The sequence below is a fragment of the Calypte anna genome, chromosome 5A, assembly GCF_003957555.1.
Source record: "Calypte anna isolate BGI_N300 chromosome 5A, bCalAnn1_v1.p, whole genome shotgun sequence".
Taxonomy (NCBI): domain Eukaryota; kingdom Metazoa; phylum Chordata; class Aves; order Apodiformes; family Trochilidae; genus Calypte; species Calypte anna.
Genome location: NC_044251.1, coordinates 14,111,655 through 14,130,984, shown reverse-complemented (window position 1 = coordinate 14,130,984; position 19,330 = coordinate 14,111,655). Strand labels below are relative to the sequence as shown.

Sequence of the window (19,330 nt, the reverse complement as noted above, 5' to 3'; positions counted from 1 at the left end):
GTAGACTAGATTGTTTTCTGTAAGTTCATTAATGGCATTATTAATTACAGTGATAATGATTAAAGGTGTGGGTGCTAATTCTGAGAACAAAGAACAAAATCAAATTTAACAAGATTCCTCCCACTTGTCTTGTATTACATATTTCAAGTTTGTCTTTGATTGGAAGAGCCCTCACCATAGCTTACTCAAACTCTGGATGTTATTTTACAGAGGGAAGGAAAAGCAGGCATTTGTGGGTGGAGGGCTTTTTGACTGAGGTAGGAAATATTTTCTGCTTTTGTATCTTTCTTACATGCAAGTTCTGATACTGGAATATGCCTACTCTGGGGTGTCTTTGTGTTATGTTGGTTGATACTCAGTGGCCTGGTTAACCAGGTTGTGTTGCTTTTACATCAGTGTGAAAACAACGTTGGAGATGAGTGGTGTGAGAAATTTTATGGATAACAACCTGTAATCTACAGGTTGCGTTTGTTAGAACAACTTAATTCTTTACAAAACATTAGGCTTACACTGAGGATGCATTTGACTCTGGAGAGAACTTTAAACTTTAAGGCATTTGAAGCTCTTCCAAGACTGATTCTGGGCCTATGAGAAAAAAATTGCTGCTACCTTTAGATACGCCTTGGAAAGGAGCAAGACCTCAGGTTGCAATTTATTGGTTTTATCTTCAAATTTGTCCTGCCTGTACGCCTTGGTTTTAACACTCATTCTGCTGGATTAATTAAAATATTCTTAGAGGCCCAAAGTAATGACATATTTGGCAAGAGTTATTAATGGATCATTCTTTTTCTCCTCCCAGAATGTATTGCCAGTGTGAGAATTGTAATGAGAACTCCTTTTTTCATACACTGCTGACTCAGCTCATTGCCTTTGAGTTCTGGTGAGCACATAGGGGTGTTTACAAAGCTGTGCAAGATTAATCACTGACTAAAGGAAATGAATGAAAACTTGCTGTTAGGAATCAGGATAGGAAGAAAGATGATTGCTCTTCTGCCTCCTGTTAAATAATTGGCAGTTGATGGTTTCAATTCTTACCTGATATTAAGAAGTAAGATTTACATTTAAATTAGTGCGTAATGGAACATATTCTTACAGATTTTTACTTGGAAATTAATTGTCATGCAAATTAATTTGACAAAAACAAAAAATAAAAATTAAGTATATCTTCCAATATTTTGGTGGTGTTCTGGTGTTTTGAAATTACGGATAAGATCAGCCTAGCAATGTGTCCATACAGGAACAATTTTCTATTTGATTATGATAATTCTTGCAATGTATACCAAAAGCTCAGTTGTTTGCTTTAGAGGAAATAAAGGCCATTGTCAGTCTATACATTGAAATACTAGAAATAATTTTTCTGCTGCCAAAAATAATTTCAGGTGCTTGCTGTTATACCCTGCATATTAATGTCAAGATTAATTTAACTTTACCTTTTTTATTTAACTGGATGGATTTTAGTTATCTTAAGCTTAAAAGCCATATGTTAAGATAAGAATTGATAAAAATAGTTGAGTGTTTGTTTCATAGAGATATTGCATATAATCAGAGCTTCTAAATTAACTTTCTAAAATGTGAATCTTAGGGAAACAGTAAATTATGTTCTTGCAAAATCTGTAGGGGTGCATAAAATAAGAAGGGACATTTATCATTATAAAAGTTGGTTCCTTTTTGATCTGTATAACTTATAAGACAAGATAATATAGAAAGTATTAAGCAATATATTTCCTTGCCTTCTCTGGAGAAGATTAAGTGAGGTGTTATCTTGAAGATGAAGAATATTACTGTTTGTCAAAGAAATGAGAAAAAAATTTATGTTGAGCTATCTGATTGTGTTATTTACAGAGCCGGAATGGAGTTTATGCTTTTTTAGTAATTACTGATTCTCAAAGCTCCTGGCTAGTTAGATTTTCAGTAAGTATTGAAAATGTTACTAACCTAGATTAGTATTGATTTTTATAAATGTATTGAGATCAGAGTTTGAAGTTTTCAAATTTAAATAAGTTTCTTAATTTGTAAGTAGGTAGAGGTTGTGGTAATATGAAATTGATCTTAATTAGATATTTCCTTCACTTACAGCCAGGCTGCAATATATAATAATGTTTTGCCCAGGAATTGATGCTGGTATTTAAAAATACCAACAGGAGAAGTACATTTGAAATAGAGCAGATACGTTTTTTTCTGAAAGACATTTGTGACCTCTTAATCTTTGTGCTATGCATTCTCCAGACTTTAATTATTAAATTCTAGTTCATGTAATTCTGGCTAAACTTTATACTTTGATACTGGTTTTTTGGAGGCAGGAAGGTGAAGACATCAAAACTATATGATGGTGTTTAACCTTAGAGGAAACTAAAGTGTGGGAATTTAATTGGCTTGAAAAAATATAATTAAAAATCTTACCCTTTTTTTAGTGGAACACTTACTAGTACAAAGACCAGGTCAAGACAAAAAGATCTGTTTGCAACTCTGTAGCTCAGAAGGGGTTATTCAGCCATCCTCTCATATCAGATGGTGACTGTCTCCAAGTCAAGACAAAAAGATAAAAGTGGATAGAAAATGAAAAAACACTTAGCTTATGAAAAACTTTGTTTTAATGTGCTGCCTGTGTAAAGACATTTCAAAGACTTAGCTATCTAAAGATATGAAAATAGTTATTATTAATGAGCAAAGATTGGAAGTAACCTGTTAGTCTCTTCACTAACTTCACTGTGTAGTTTGGCTATTGCCATATTGCATCCCTTTGAGAAGATGTAGTGCATGCAGCTAGACAGACCAGTAGTCTGATCCACTGTCAGTTCTGTTTACTTCTCTCTATAAATAAAATACTTATAATCTTCTTTTTGTTTATTTTTCTTTTTGTCTATGTGCTTCAAACAAAAGACCCATTTAGCTGGATTTTTCATCTAAAAGTCTGTTCACAATAATACGTTGTATACATTTTTCTTTTCACAGCTGTTCTTGGACACTATTGGCATTAATGAGTATTGAAAGATTCATTTGTGTCAGAAATTGCCTGCCCCACATCAAAATGGGAGAGTGTTCTAATCCATCTTCATTTGACTTCACTTCTTTCTCTGAAACCTGCTTTACTTTCCTGAGCAGGGGCAGATTTTTACAAATATGGAGCATTGATCCATGACTTGAGAGTAGTGACTCTTAATGTTGCATGGTCACTATAATCTAAATTAAGTGCAAGATATGTACCACTTATAACAGCTATCAAACTGGTAACTAGTGCTTTCCTCTGAAGGTCCTAAACTTTTGAGATTTAGGTTCAAAGACTTACAGAAGAGTTTCTTGTACTTTCAAAGAAAATGGGAGTCTCATGGAAATCTTCTTCAGTCTGAGCTAGGAGTCTTCTAGATTTTTAAGGCTCAGATATAAGTTGGGAAAGACATTATCCTTCAAATGTAAGCTGAGAAATTGATGTTCAGATTGAAATCTGCAGTTTTAAGTATCTCAAAGTTATAATTAATAAATCCAGTAAAGAGACTACTCCTTATGAATGTTCTGTCTTTCAGATCACTTTGTCATCCTTTCTGACTGATAATTTAAATATTGAAATTATCTAGAGAACATTCCATTCATGTGATATGGGAATTCATTAAGGTGTGAGAGGGAATTATCTAATAGGATTACAATGACAGAAATACCATTTCTGTAATCTTATACTTAATAACTCGAGCTGCTTAATAGGGCTTTCATGTGGCTATTTAAGAGAGTTCAGAAACTTTTGGTTTGGTTCTTTTTAGCAGCAGTTTCCTCTTCTATTCAAAAAAATTCCTAAATGAGACTGTCAGACACATGAAAGGATGTGTAACCATCACTTGGCAGGGAGAAGAAGGGATGTAGAAGGAGGGCAGGAACATGTTCATCCTTTTGAGCTGTTACAGTAGTGATGGAAAGTCTTGGGCTAATGCTAGTCTAGAAACTGTAACTGTCTAGCAAGGACGACTTTAACTAAAAAAGCATGTACTTGTTTTGTTAATAAACCTTACCAGAGACTTACAGCAAGGAGAAGCATCTTATGAAGTGTGGAGTGCCAGCATCAGTTGGAATTTCATCAGTCTAAATATTTCGATTGTCGAATTCCTAAGGTTCCTGAGTTGGATGTGTTGAGTTCACTTAATGTTGGAGTGTTTCTGATGAGTCATTCCAGACACAGATTTTCCTTTTTGTGAACAGTTTTCAGAATAGTTTCAATGGAGGAGAAGATTTGCCTTCATGTCTTCTGTGTTGTGTTGTACTAATGAACAACTGATATTTTTATTTTTTTTTCATGGCATAATTCTCCTAGAAAACCCGTTATCTGTTTGCTGAATCTGGCTAAAATGGGGCAGCCATGGGGAAACTTTCAGAACAGAGAAACTTATATATATCTTGGGGAAAAATTCCTTTCTAGGTTGTTGAATTGCCACCTCAACAAATAGCAGGTAAAGAACCTGAGCTTCCTGTAGCACCTTTCTTCTTTTGAAGTGCTGTTTTCAGTGTTTAAGTATATTAAGTGACTAATCAGATAGAAAGTACATTCAAGTTGATTTATATTGCTGATATAGGTCAGTGATCAAAACAGATGGGAGAAATGTATAGAATTAGCAGAGAAAACATTCACACGTAAGCATGGTTGTGCCACTCCTGAGTGACTGTGATGTTGCTGTGCTCTGAGGTCATTCTGTTCATGTGCTGCTTTCAGGTTTTGGTTAGCAGATGGTCTGCTCTGTTTCACTCTACTTGATTTCCTCTAATTTGTGTGGAAACAATGGAGCTGAACAGCAGAGATCATCCAGATGCATTTATTTGATATATTTGGAGATGATACTATTTGGCCAGCTAAAAGTGGGATTGGTTCTTTTCTCAGTGAAATTTATGAAAAGAATTGTTAAGATGGTAAGTGCTAAGATAACTCTGTCTTATTAAATCCCAAAACCCACAATAGTGCAAGATATAGTGAGACTTATCTAGTATATTTTCCATATATTTACCTTGCTTTAAAACCTTTTGAAAGCATCTGCTGATTGTAGCTTTCTTAAATGTCCATCATTTTTTTGTTAAAAAGTCTTCTGGAGTTTTCTCACAACACAATGAATGTTCAGATTAGATCAGACAGAAATCTAGTATTTTGTCTGATAGCACTGATAACCTTAATTCATGATTTGCCAAATAAAATTACCCATTTCTAACTCTTCTGTGGAGAGGGAGGAATACAGATCCTAAAGGGAGGTTTTAGAGCATTTAAACAAATTAATACATGGTTGTCTGAAGGAAATTGAACAGCTGGCTTCAATATAGTCCCTACCTGTAGCTAGACTGGTAAGGTGAAAGTAAAATAATATGAGCATAAGAGATGTTGCTGTTGGCAAGCACTAGTTCCTGGAAGTCAAGATCAAGACTTTGTGTGACTTGTTCTGCCTGCCATGAGTCCAGTGTAGGAATCATTCAATTCAAACTTCAGTTTTTCTGTGGAGAAAATGCCAGCTCTCATCTTTAAACGTGGAGGGAAGTTTTGCAGTGGAGCTGCTTGTGCTCCAGTAGATTTAAGGGAAGGTTTAGAGCCTACATCAGGGTGTTCCTGAGCTGCAGACTGCAGAGCCTCATTGCTCCCAAGCTGTTCAGCAGCCCTGGTGGTGGAGATATTTAGCTGGAAGGAGTACAGATTCCCACACTGCAGCCCACACTAGAGGATTACTTTCCCCTCTATTTCCTGCTGCTTGAGCACACAGTGCCTTCAGGATTAGCATAACAAACACCATCTCTGCCAGAGAGATAACCTCCCAGAAAGAATGCTGAAATAGAAGCCTTTCACTAACAAAAAGACACAAAAGGGCAAAAAGTTTTTTTAAAAAAATGTCTCCTTCTGGCTGCTGTGAGCTGCCATACTGGTAGATTTGATGGTTTTTAATTTTTTTTTTCTCCAGTTTATTAAAACTTTTTAATGCAATGGTGAATAAATTTGTCAAGGAAATACTATTGATTTATCTTTGCAGTAGTTCTGGGTGTTTTTTAAAACCTGTTATGAAAACCAAGATGGAGGTGTATAAAAGAAAGGATTGACAATTCAAAAAAAAAAAAGAAAAGGAAAAAACAAAAAAGAAAAGCAAAACACCTTAAACAACTTCTACTTTGAGGGTTTTTATCAACCCTGGAATTTGAAAATTAATGACAATTAAGACAACATGCAAAAAGAATAGCAATTTACTATTGATATTCCTTTCAAGTCAGAACAAAAGTCCCTACTATTTAGCAGCTTGGATAACAGGATTAAATCCTAAGAGAGGCCCAAGAAATAAACTGTAGTTCTTTAAGGTAAAAAAATAATTTAATTGTATTTTTTAAGTTAGTTTAAAAATGTCTATTGTGTTTTCAAGTCACAGAAATACTTGACCTGAAATTACTGTTTATCTTGAGTATTTTTCTATGCTTAGGTATCTTGCTGGTAAGATTTGAAGCCTGGACAGGCAGCAGTGTTTTTGATTAAAATATTAAAAAAGTGTATGTTTATTGAGTCTAATGATAAACATTTATGGGAAGAGGGGTAAGAAAACTGCTATAGCTAAGCAAAGAATTGAAAGCTGGTCTGTTATATGAAGTCAAAAGGATCATCATTAATTTTAGATTTAAATTGACAAGTATTTCTTTTCAGAATTCCCATTTGAAGCTATATTCTGTCTTTTACCCCTCCATTTCTGAGTGATGAGATAAAATAAATATTAATTTCTAGCTATAATTACAGACACAGTCTTAAGGTTTCTTCCACTATTTTTGTCAGGAAACCTAGAATTTATATTCATCGCTCCTCTTTTATTTTTTATATATATTTGGCTTTAGTCAATCTAAACCATTTTTCCAGTAAGTGTTTTGAAGTAAATTGTGAAGACAAATAATTCCATACTCTATAGTCTTTTCTCTCCGCTTTCCCACTTAAAAAATGCATCTGTGATGCTTCTTTCTTTCACCAGGATACATTCACTCACTATTGTTCAGCACCTTTCTCTTGTCCCTAGAGTCCTTTAGTTTTGTATTGGTATTTTAATTATTCAGTGCTTTTGTTATGACTGCACAGCCAGTTAGCAAAATACAAATTAGTGAAGGACAAAGGAGCCATTCTATGTATTCTTAATGAATGTTTCCAAATTTCTGTTGGACTTTCAGGGCAGCCATGCATCTGAGTGTAAACAGTGTATGTATGAGCATAGAGAATAATTGCATTGTGATAGAGGGGTCTTGTTTATGAACTTGAACTGATTGTCATTATGGTTTTAATGTTTATTCACTGTTACAAGACCAGTTTTACACAGATCAGTGGGAACCATAAATGTTTTCTTGAAACTGAAAAAAAAAAGTTTTCATGTGATAGACAGAAATTCTTAATTATCATAGCTAATTGCATTGCTTTCCTTCTCAGAAGAAAGAAGTTACTAAATGCTGTATTAATGCATATATAATTAAAAACTGAATGCTTGCCTTTAAAAATCAGTCACTGTAGGGTCTTATCACTAATGTACAGATAAATCCCTGCACTGAATAGAAATTCATTTAATATGGCTAATAGAGAATGTGATTAACCTCTTATGAATGTGTGATAAAACAAATCGTGCAAGATAAGTAATGGTATCTCTAGAGACCCACTGGTTTCTTCAACCAGATCTGATGCTGATTGATGATAGAATCTCTGTCGTTCAGGTACTGCATACAGTGGGTTAAGGATGTTATTTTCTCTTGCCCATGATAAAAGGCCTAAAGCAGTGTTGCCTGATTTCATGGGCTGCAAGACCCCCCAGTATAGCTGGTGATCATAAGGACAAAAAAATTTAAAAATTAGTCTGAGAAGAGCTGTGGTGATTCCTGCAAAGTGTTACTTCTTTAGTTGTTATGGCCGAAAGCAAGTAATGCTCCTAGGATAGCTAGGCTAAAGCATTCACCCAAGACCCACCCCCCTTCTGGTGTTTCTGCACCTTTAGGCCCCAGTGACTTTATATATAATTATACAGGTAACTAACTGAATTTTCTAAGGGGAGAAGGGAGTCGAATCCCAATTATTTACATTTCACTATAGCAAATTAAAAATAAGATGTATAATTGGCTTAACAAATTGGATTACCAAACTGTTGTGTAGCTATCGATGTGTTTGGAAATCTATGTGCTCCTTTACTCTGCACAGGCGACTTCAAATAGTAAGACAAAAAGTGTTATAGGAGAAAAATCTGCATTAGGAGCAACCTTGTTAAGCCATTTCTTTGAGTAACTGAAAATAAATTAGCAATATGTTTCTGTGCTTTTACATGCAGCAAAATTAAACTGAAGAAGCCCAGTGAATTAAACTTGATATGTTAGGCTTCAGACTGAAGTTAGCCTAAGCATACTTATTTTGTGGATAGAAGAAATTAATGTAGATCTGATACTTTACTTTAAAATCATTATGCATACATGTTTTCCCCATGTTATCTGGCAGTGTTTGCTGCACTTTCACAGTGAAATTACAAGTACTGGTAGACAGCGAAAAGCTGTGTGCTTTTCCTCTAATAGAGACTTCAAAAACACCTGTTTATTGAAATAACAAAATATATAAACTTTTTATTTTCCTTTGAAAATAAAAAAAATTTAAAAAAAATTTGAAACAGAATAGTCCATAGTCTCAGGTGCTGGGTTCTATTCTGCAGTGCTATAGAAAGATACATGCTCAAAAAATGGGAGAATCTCCACCTACCTTAGAAAAAGCAACAACAAAAGCATCTGACTCTTTCTGCTCACAGTGGAGGCTGTGGCCATGCAAAATTTGAGATCACAAGCACTTGGAGTTGAGCATTTTGGAAACAATAGAAATTCTTTCCTACTAAGAACAACTCGGAGCATCAGCTGACTCATCCTCATAGTTTGTTAATTTCTATCTTATCTGGCAAGTGCTAGGAAATTGCTTTCCTGAGCAGATATATGTGAAAAGCTGTAACAAGTCGTTGATTGAAGTGCTTGTGTCTCTAACAAGAAGTTCTGAAATTCCTGAGACTCTTCATAGAGGAAAAAAACGCGAAATTAAATAAAAAGATGGTTAGCAGTAGTCGTCTCACACAAATGGAAGTCTCCAGACTGTAGGAAAGAGATGTTGGTTGTCTCATTTCTTTAGGTTTTTTTGCAGTGGCTCAATACAGCTGGCATAAGGTTTTGCCTAAGAGGGTACAGTTCAGGCAGTTTTGTTGTTCAGTCATGGAACAAGCTTCTCAGGAGCTCTTAAATTGCAGTAGTTACCTCATGAAGAACAGCTTAAAAATTTTGCAGGTTGTAGGTGATTTGTTCTTGGGAATTGATTCTCCAATACATCCAGCACCAGTGTTGCTATTCTTGCAGTGATACTAATATAAGGACAAGGCATAGTCAGTCATACCAGCAACCACCTACACATGATCTAGAAATACACTGATGAAATTCAATAGACTACTGATACATGGGTTTCTGTATTGCTCATAGACTACAGTGGTGTTTTTTGTATTGATTGACTGACATTTCATTGGAAAGATTATCCAAATATAATTCTCCAAAACAGTCTCAGAATTACAGCTTCTGTAAGTTAGTGCCCACATTAAAATGCAGGAGGTTTTACCAAGACAGAACACAATATTGTGCTATTTAGAGAGAAAAAACAATTACTGCAACTGTACCAAACTTGCATGTTCATTCTCTGCTGAAAACAATGTGAAGAAGTAGATATCAATCTTTGCACACAAATCCTGATATTTTCAGTAATATAGAAAATGGAATATATTTTTGTTCTGCAATTTCTTGTTGACATTGACAGAACTTAGCAATGTGTTAACTTCTACTCCTCAGCACATTTTAGGACCTTAGAGGATGCTTAGTTTTATAAAGCTCTTCACATGTCCTCTTTCTCTTGAATTCAGCAAAAGCTTTGTGAACTTGTAAAGCAACAGCAGAGCTAATCCAGTGTTTAAAACATTTAAAATTCTCATCCTAGAAAACTGTCACTGATTTATAAAAGAAGTTAAAGCCTTTAGATCATTCCACCAAAAAAGGGAAACTATTTCCAGTCTGGTGTTGCCCAGTACATGTGTTTCTTGGAAGAGTTACCTGAAAAGAAGCCAAAAAAAGTCTTTAAACAAGCAAAACATGAACAAAATAACAATTGACTGAAAATCTTTGACTAAGAAAGTATACAATAATTAAAGTTCTTCAGTTTTATTATCAGACTCCTTAGTGTCTGAAGAGAAATCACTTGAAAGACAAAGTTTCAGTTCTGACTGCAAATTCCAGCTCTCAGTATTCTCAGATACTTGTCTCCTCAAAGTTGATGTCACTTGTTATTTTCCTTTTCTAAATGCACACATTTCCTAATGCATATACCACAGTATAAAATTATAAGATGAAAAAAACCCAACCAAACCAACAACCAAGCCTGTACCTGTACCACACTCTGTACATCCATTATCTTTAATTACTGAGGTGAAAACTCTAACAGTATAGGGATACAGGAGGCCGGGGTTGCTCTTTTCTTGGGATTTCTCATACTGACTCATCATATGTGAGTCACTGTGTGTATGTACCTGGGACACTTCCCCACCTCCACAGTTTAAGACTAGTTTAATCAAATTTTAAGGCAATTTTTTGACTCAAGAATGAGTTGCTGCATGTGTAGCTCCTGCTGTTCTTTCACAGGCTGCTTGGATCAACATTCAGTTTCACTCTTCATTGTTTGTTTGCTGTTTCTAAGGAAAGAAGCAATTTTTTTAAATTCAGTCTGAATAGGTTTTTTGTTCTTCTTTTTCCTTATGAAACTAATAGCAAAATAACCTCTCAAATGTTTGTGTTTTATTTTTTGAAGTAGACAGACTTTTCAGATTATAGAAAATTGCAGGTTTGGGGTTTTTTCACTTGTCTTTCTATGTCTGTAGGAGCAGCAGACTTTGTTTTAACAGCAGATTTGCTGCAGTGCTCATTTCAGCTTCGGGTGTTGAAATAGTCTTGTGCATGTACCAGTGTAAGTCATCTGAAAGTATTACATCTTTGATTTTAATGCTGTGAAAAAAGGTACCACGTGTTTACAGTATTTGGGGCCAGTTTAGAAAACTGGCAGCAACATTGTGCCTGGTGGTTAATCTGTATTGGCTTTGTGGCTCTCATAGTGCCTTTGTATATATCAAGATGACAAGTTCCTACATGGCAAATTCCCTTTCAAGTAGACAATTTTAAAGCTTGTGGAAAATACAAATGCAAAATCACAGAGACTACTCTATTGTGAAAAGCTGATTTTTACTTGTCCTTTTGCTGAAAAGATTGAAGGATCCATGTATTCTAATACATACCAGTTTCTACTGATAATATGTAGTTTTCTCTGGAGTTTTCAGTTTGTATTATGGTTCATATTATAAACATTCATCAGCAGTTCATACCAGAATGAGGATAACACCTCCTGGTGAGAAGTATAAAAAGGAGTGGTCATTTAAAAGGGGTAAATGCAGAGGGCAAATGCAGTGCTGCTGAAAACTTGAAGAAATTACTAAATTGTGTACCAGAGAAGAAACAGGGAAACTGCTAATTTAATTTCGATGGTAAATATAAAGGCTTAGAAGACACTGAGGCTGGCTGGGATTTGAAATTCTAAGGTTTAAATAAAGTATTTTGTCACATGAAACATGGCTGGTACTCTGTGTTCATCAAAGGTAAATAGATCAGAACAGCATAAAATAACTAGCAATAGTGTTTGAGATGGACTTGTAATGAAATGTTGTTATTCTAATTATTACATGGCAAAAAACAAGGGTAATTCATACATGTCCATCATTAACTCTCTAGGGAGATAGTGTAACTTCAAATAAAGTTAATCTATATTAATATGAGTGTTGTGAAGAAGCTGTGTGCACTTGTGAATAGTTTTATTGGTTTAGAAGAAAAGCTTCTTGAAATAATGTGTGAGCATAAGGCTTAAAATAATACATAGCTATATTCACTGCTTCCTTATATTCCCCAGGTGTATTGTGTTGCCATATGGTACTTGTTTATAAATTGCTAATAACAGGGTCTGAGTGAGAAAACAGTAATTCATCCCACTATGAAAAATGCAACTGGGTGGCAGACTAGCAGATCACACATCAGCTCTAGATGTATTTTCATTGCAACTGAAGATAATTTTTAATATATTTAATACACAGCATTATGTAAATATTCTAATAGGTCCTTTTGATATTTTAGGAAACAGCATACTCCATTCAGCAGCAGACAGTGTGACAAGTGCAGTACAGAAGGCAAGTCAGGCTTTGAATGAGCGTGGTGAGAGGCTGGGGCGAGCAGAAGAAAAGACAGAGGACCTGAAAAATAGTGCTCAGCAGTTTGCAGAAACTGCACACAAGGTAAGATTTTGGCAGGATAAAAGGTCTTGGGGGGTTAAATTCACACATTCCTTTATTTTGTGAGGAGCAGGCTCTAGAAAGAATCACAATCAATGTTTACAAACTGCTTGGTGTTTTCCTTCACACTGTTGTGCACTTTGCATATTTCTGGCTAATAACTTCTGTGCATAGGTCTGAGGTTTGCTGCATTTCCACTTGAATTGAAAGTACCTATCTTCACCTTCCTCAAGCATACTTCAAATCCATTTTCCCACTACTGTTTGGAGCTATTCTTCATGCTTTGTGCAGCATATAATGAAGTAGTAGTTAATAACCTTTGATAAGAAGTGATGGGTCTGTGACTGCCTGTTTTTGAAAACAAATCTTTTTATGTTTGGAAGTGTTATTTATGAGGATTTTAGGGCATTTTTCTGTCTCAGGAAATGCACTTTCCTTATTCTTGGCAGAAGGCACTGATGGTATGATGCCTCTTGCTTCTGCATGTGCACAATGGTGCTGAGCTTTGATTTCTGTGACACAAATTCCAGGCAACCACAGCATTTGATTTGGTGTCTGTGTAACACATGCACAGCAGACAGAGTGCTTTTCAAAAAAACAAGATAAGTTTTCTGAATGTGAGCAACAAGTTTAGCATGCAAGTTTGATAGTTCTGCTGCTTCACATATGTGTTGGGCTTTATCATGCTTATGCCAAAAATTCCTGGCTGCTCCATTAATACTAGAAATCCCAGATTGTATCTTGGAGTTTTATACAAGCCCCTGTCTCACATAGTTTTTAAAACATCACTAAAGAAATTATTTTAATATTTACTGAGATAAACCTTTTTTTGTGGACCATTTAGGTTAACATGGTTCAGCTTAATGGTCTGAGTATGGTATGAACTTGCTCTTGGAGTCTTCCGTCTACCACCACCACCTTCCTCCCATAACTCCCCCAGTGATCATAACTATGCCAACTTAGAAAATCAATCTTAAAAAGCAGCTACCACTGCTCCTATTCTAGAGTGCAAAGGTTTGCTGCTTTAGAGTAAAGCATAGAGTATTGCCTAGTAGGGAGTTAAAAAAAGAAAAATGCCTCTGATAGTTGAGCTGCTATGAGTCTTGATTAAGATATGAACAGGTTTCAGTAGCGTGTGTTGCACTTTGACTCCAAGGAGGTGATTCTGCCCCTATACTCAGCCCTGGTAAGGCCACACCTTGAGTACTGTGTCCAGTTCTGGGCCCCTCAGTTCAAGAAGGATATTGAGGTCCTCGAACAGGTCCAAAGGAGGGCAACCAGGCTGGTGAAGGGACTCGAACACAGATCCTATGAGGAGAGGCTGAGGGAGCTGGGGTTGTTCAGCCTGAAGAAGAGGAGGCTCAGGGGAGACCTCATTGCTGTCTACAACTCCCTGAAAGGAGGATGGAGCCAGGCGGGGGTTGGTCTCTTTTCCCAGGCAACTCTCAGTAAGACAAGAGGGCACGGTCTTAAATTGTGCCGGGGGAAGTTCAGATTGGATATTAGAATTTTTTCACGGAAAGGGTGATCAGACATTGGAACGGGCTGCCTGGGGAGGTGGTGGACTCTTCGTCCCTGGAGACATTTAAAAAGCGACTCGATATGGCACTCAGTGCCATAGTCTAGTGACTGTGGTGGTAGTTGATCAAGGGTTGGACTCGATGATCACTGAGGTCCCTTCCAACCCAGCCGATTCTATGATTCTATGACTTTCCACATGTGCAGAACAGATAAAGACATGCTGTGAACAGAAATAAATCTTTTCAACAGGTTCTATTAGGAAAATCTTATTTTAAAAATCTCAAGATCAAAGGATGCAATCTTGTAATAAAAATACATTCTTTAGTAGCCTGTGCTGTACTACATTTGGAAATAAAAGTTTACAAATTACTCTTGTAATAATTAAAAACAAAGATTGGAGGGGAATACAGCAAGAGTAGTGAAAAAGCTACAAACATCCACAGTACAATTATTTTAATTATTTTTTTTAAATTCCCAGTCAGGACTGTGTGATGGGGCTGAGATCTATGAAGTCTTCCTACCAGTCCAGTTCTGTGGGTTACTCTCCTTCATGAGCTTGAGCTGCTACTCAGATGTTTGTACAGAGAAGAAAACGTGTTACTTAAATAGCAAAACTATAACTTTCTGTTAAAATGACAGGGAAAAGAAAGGCAACAATTTTAATTTATTAGTGTTTGTGAACACTTTGTGCAGCAAAGCAGAGTTCCCGTTTTGGTTGGCTTAAGTAATACAGTAAAAGTACTTGAATAATTGTCAGCCCATAATTAATTTCACACTGTAATATAATGACTGAATAAAGTTTTCTCTTGCAGCTTAATTTGTATTTCTAGACATTATTGGGCAACAAAAGGAGTTGGAAGCTGTTATGCAGCTGGACAAGTCTGGTATAAGTAGCACTCACAGAGTGGTTCTGTTTTGGCTTTCTGAGATTGTTAAATGAAAGGATGTGTCTGTATGGGACTTCTTCACCTTTGTTTGCCTGTAAAAAATTCCATCCCCTTGATGGTGACTGCACAGCAGCTCAGTCTTATGGATTCTGAATAATAAAAACTTACTGCTAGAGTTGACTGCTAAAGACATGTTTTTCTGAAAAGAATCTTGTTGTTCAAAGGGACAAAGAAAAGTGTTGGCTGGAGCTTTTCCATCCTGAAATGCCTTTCAAGTACATCTCTACAAATAAGGAATTTTTTTAAATGGTATTTTTATGACCAGGCTCTTGAGTATCAAAGCATTATGTCAATTAAATTTGAGTCATTTCTCAGTCAACATTTCACTGGTAGGAAATGAGGAAATTTTAACTGGCCCTACCAGGTCTGATTCCTAGGAAACTTCCTAGCAAGTTCACTAATCTCAGCTTTGTTAGCATATCTACAGATACCAGTTTTTTTTATTATACAGAGCTTGAAGCTAAGTTCTCTGCTTGGTTTGCCAGTCAGTTTGTCTAAACTTTTTTTGTACAGGATTTAAGTCACTTTAGCTTTTTCTTCTCCCTCTTACTCTCAGTTTTAAGTCTGGTTTTGAATTATTTGAAATGGAAATAATCAGTAATCACAGAGGTAGAAAGGCAATCAGTCTTTAATTGTTCACTATTATGTGGTGGCAGAGCTGCTGAACAGGCATTTGAAATTAGTTGTCTCGAATTTCTGATCATGTTTAACAATCCAAATCATTAGCACTAAATGGCTATTCTTTTAAGTCTTTTTTTCTGGTATCTTGCACCAGCCCTTCTCACAGATAACAAAATTATGGAACATTGGAAAACACAGCTACGAAAGCAGAAAAATCTTGCTTCCTCAGCAGAGCAAAGGGAGACTTTGCTTTTCTGTCCCAGTAAAAGGAACAACTGCTTGTGTGTGCACAAAGAAGTTGTGGATTTCAGGAATCCTTTGGAGAATTCAATTTACAAACTCTTCTGATGCAGGCTAGCCAACACTAACTTGATTTTAGCTATCATTACATGTGATCTCCCTTCATTTTTTTATCTTTCTTTTTCAGCTTGCCATGAAGCACAAGTGCTGAAATACTGCCCAAAGCTGAAACCTTCTCGAGAGAAACTGAACAGGCTACATTCAACAACTTTTACAGGAGATCCAGACTTCTGTGTGCTTTTTTTCTTCCAGTACAGTGGAGATGCATTCTTTCAGTTTCTGTGCAGGAAAAAAGTGTTGCATTTCTACGTTTTTGACTTACTTCTGTTCCTCTTTTGTAATATTGCTACACAGTCCTGCAGTACTTTCTACCTGTATTTCAGTTGTTACAGGAGTGAAAGGAAACAGGGGAACTGGACCAAATGACAAGCTGATCAGGATTAAGATAGTAATATTATTCCCCAGTTGTACAGAAAATTATTTAACTGGTTGTGGACATTTGTGGAAATAAAATCCAAAGAAGGCTTATCCTTATCTTCATTTTATGTAGCATCAGCAGAATGTGAATTAAACCCCTGGGGTTGTAACTCTAGTGGTGAGCAAACTGCTTTGTCCTGGGAAACAGCAAAACTGGCTTCTCCTAACCAGTGTAGGAAGTTTTGCATGTGCCATTCCTGCATTCAGAAGTGCATATCTCCATTTCATAGGGGAATCTGTTCCCAGTGCTGCATTTTGAATATTCCTGTTATTGTTTCTCCATTGGTTATTTGGATAGTATAGTGAAACCTACAGAATGTATGCTTGAGGTTTCAAATTGAGAAAAAAAGTAATTTCAACATCAATACACATAGCTGTGCCTCAAAATCAATCTGATTTGGCAATCTGATATAAATTAACATTTCATTTTCTTTTTGCCTGTGATTCTGTGGCTAAAGGCCTATGTAAATGAGAATTCAAGAGCCTGGGAAAATATGACGGCACTATTTTCTAAGTCATCTGCTTTTCATCAATTCTACAGTAAGATTTTTTGGGTACACTTCAGAAATTCATCTGGTTAGAATGACCTTTGTGTTAGCTAGTCATCTGATTTTTAAAATATAGGCTTTCAAAAAGCATGCCTTGGTGCACTAGAATCATAAATTCTGGTTTGGGTCTCATTTTTCAATATTTCTTATCACTGGAAAGGTGATGCCCTGCTTTGTTCTGTATTCCTTTTACACAATATAGGCACTGTCTTCTCTTACAAAAATAGCTGGGTTACTCTTCCTTCACAACTCCTTAACAATTTTTTAAGATGTTCTAATATGATTCTAGAGTGAAGAAAATGAAAAAAAGAAAAAGATAAAAAGATGCTGCATTTTCTTTTTTTTTAATTTTAAATTTGTAAGCTAGAAACAGGAATCCTAGCACAAGTTTCAGCATTGATCTTCTGAAGATGCCTGCTCTTCATTTTTATCCTCATCTTACTAGAGAGCCAGAAAGCTGGCATTATATGAATGTACTGTAGTTTTCATTTTCTGTGTAAAATAAGATTTTGCATTATTAATGACTCTTTGAACAGTCTAAAATCCTCAGAACAGTGCTTGTAAGAGGGACGGAAGCATCTGTAGTGATTGAGAATGTTTTAGTTACTGCAAGCTGCAGTAATTGAAAATCTCTTGGAAATACCTATTTTGTGAAAAGATGTTTGGCTTGAGGAAAACATTCTCATTTTTACTAAGGACACCATTGAGTCACTTGATTGCCCTCAAACTTCACATGTTTTCCTCTAATTTAAGCACTTTTGTATAAAGTTTTTCATTGAATTTCACACTGAGAACTGAGAGAAGGAGTAAATTTGTCATCTGTGTAGTAGCATACAATCATCTGAACCTCTTTCACATCAGTTCTACCAGTTACTACTCCAGCACTATCAACTGAAGAGGAGTTTGGGCACATCTGTCACAAATCAGAACAGGCTCATTAACAACAGGAGTTCTGAACACTTTTTGGAGCTACCTACAATTAATGCTTGCCCTGGAAATGTCAGTAGCTTTCTGAACACCATGATAATGACTATGGATATTTCTGCAAATTAACCAGGAAAACAGCACCTCATTAGAAATTAAACTTCTGTTAGAGACAAAATGCTAGGCTACTTTTTAGAAATAGCTGCATAATGAAGCAGCCAGGGAGTATGTTTTTGACCACCTCTCTATCTTCTGTCATTGTTTCCACTATCACTTTTTTTAGCTATACTCTGCTGCTAACCTCACCAGTCTCTTTCTTGAGAGAAAGAAGGAATAGGTTTTGAACTGCTGCCATCTAGCTGGTCTTTTAAGCTTGCCAATATTTTGGAAGAAATGTCTGAAAACCCAGATCAGATAAATCTGAAAAGCACTACTCTAAATTCAGATAAAAAGGGATGGGATTTTGGGTGTTTACGTTATTATCAGCTGGACAGGACAAGGTCACAGTTGCACTGCTAAGTTCCAGATCTTTTGTGAGTTTGAACTGTTCTAAAACATTACTTCAGTCCCAATGGCAGTTTTTCAGCATTTTTTTTTTTTTGTATCTTCCCTTTAAGTGTATCGTGTTATGTATCATAACTCAGGACTTTTATCCAACCATCAAAAGCCATTTACTATGGGAATTTTAAGTAACCTAGTGTTATTAAATGAAGGAAAAGTGGTTTTTTCTGTGTGTTTACTCTGTTCTTGCTGTTCATTAAACTACATGATTTGGTAGTTTTTAGAAAAAAAATCAGAGGTGTATAAATGTCTGTCCAAAGGTAAATCTTATAGCATTGCAGTTTCCTTCTGGAACTTAGCTTTAGTGTATACAACCTAGTATTATTAGATAGCCGTGTACATAAGGTATAATATAATTCAGGTTAAATGTTTCATATGAAAGAATGTATTTGTAAATTGTAACATCAATAGTTTCTTTATCTTTTTAAAGTTCTGCAAAGAATAAAAATAATGTATTGTTAGACTTGACTACTGTAATGCAAATTCTGTCTTAAAAGTCTACTTTTGTGTCTAGCAAAAGTTGTGCATTATGTGAAATATTAACAAACATGTGCTCTCTTAAAGTGATCTTAAGGTAGGTAGGTTTTGCTGTGATATGCCAGAACTGTAATACCTGCTGGTATCTATTGTCACCAATTCCTTGAAAGTTCTCAAAGATCTAGAAATTATTTTGTGCCATTCTGGGGGGGAAAAAAAGTGAGACCTGCTCTCTTGAGTCATTACTGGAAACCCTGATTTGTCATTAAATACTTTAACTGTGATGAAAAGAAAACTGTCCTTCGTTTATTTAAGCTGCCTATTCAAAATACAAATTATTTTTAAATTACATACTCCACTTTTGAAAAACTGAATAAAATTTAGTTTCTACTGTAATGCTGAAAACTTTCTCTAGAAGAAATAGTATAATTTAAAAAGAAGCAATGGGAACCAGGTTGAAGGGTTTTATGTCCAAGGAGATTTCAGACAAAAGTTAACCCAAGTTTAAGTTAGTATCCTACCTAGAGACTGTGCAGGTTAAAAAGAACTACATGTTAATTTGTTTTCTGTTTACTGAAAAATGTTTATTCTCAAATAGTTACTG

General features: G+C 35.6%; 1 protein-coding gene across 7 annotated transcripts in view; it reads left to right on the top strand.

Moving 5' to 3' along the window:
• STXBP6 (syntaxin binding protein 6) overlaps positions 1–19,021 on the top strand; it is a 103,655-nt gene extending 84,634 nt beyond the window's left edge. For 6 of the 7 annotated variants that reach the window (XM_030452625.1, XM_030452624.1, XM_030452629.1 and 3 more), the window contains exons 5-6: positions 12,196–12,353; positions 15,867–19,021. In XM_030452625.1, coding sequence (XP_030308485.1) covers positions 12,196–12,353; positions 15,867–15,890 — 182 coding nt within the window. In that variant the 3' untranslated portion in view covers positions 15,891–19,021. Of the gene's footprint in view, positions 1–210; positions 258–12,195; positions 12,354–15,866 lie in introns of those variants that run through there. The other variant, XM_030452630.1, reaches the window with a different exon arrangement.
• The last annotated feature ends 309 nt before the right edge of the window (positions 19,022–19,330 follow it).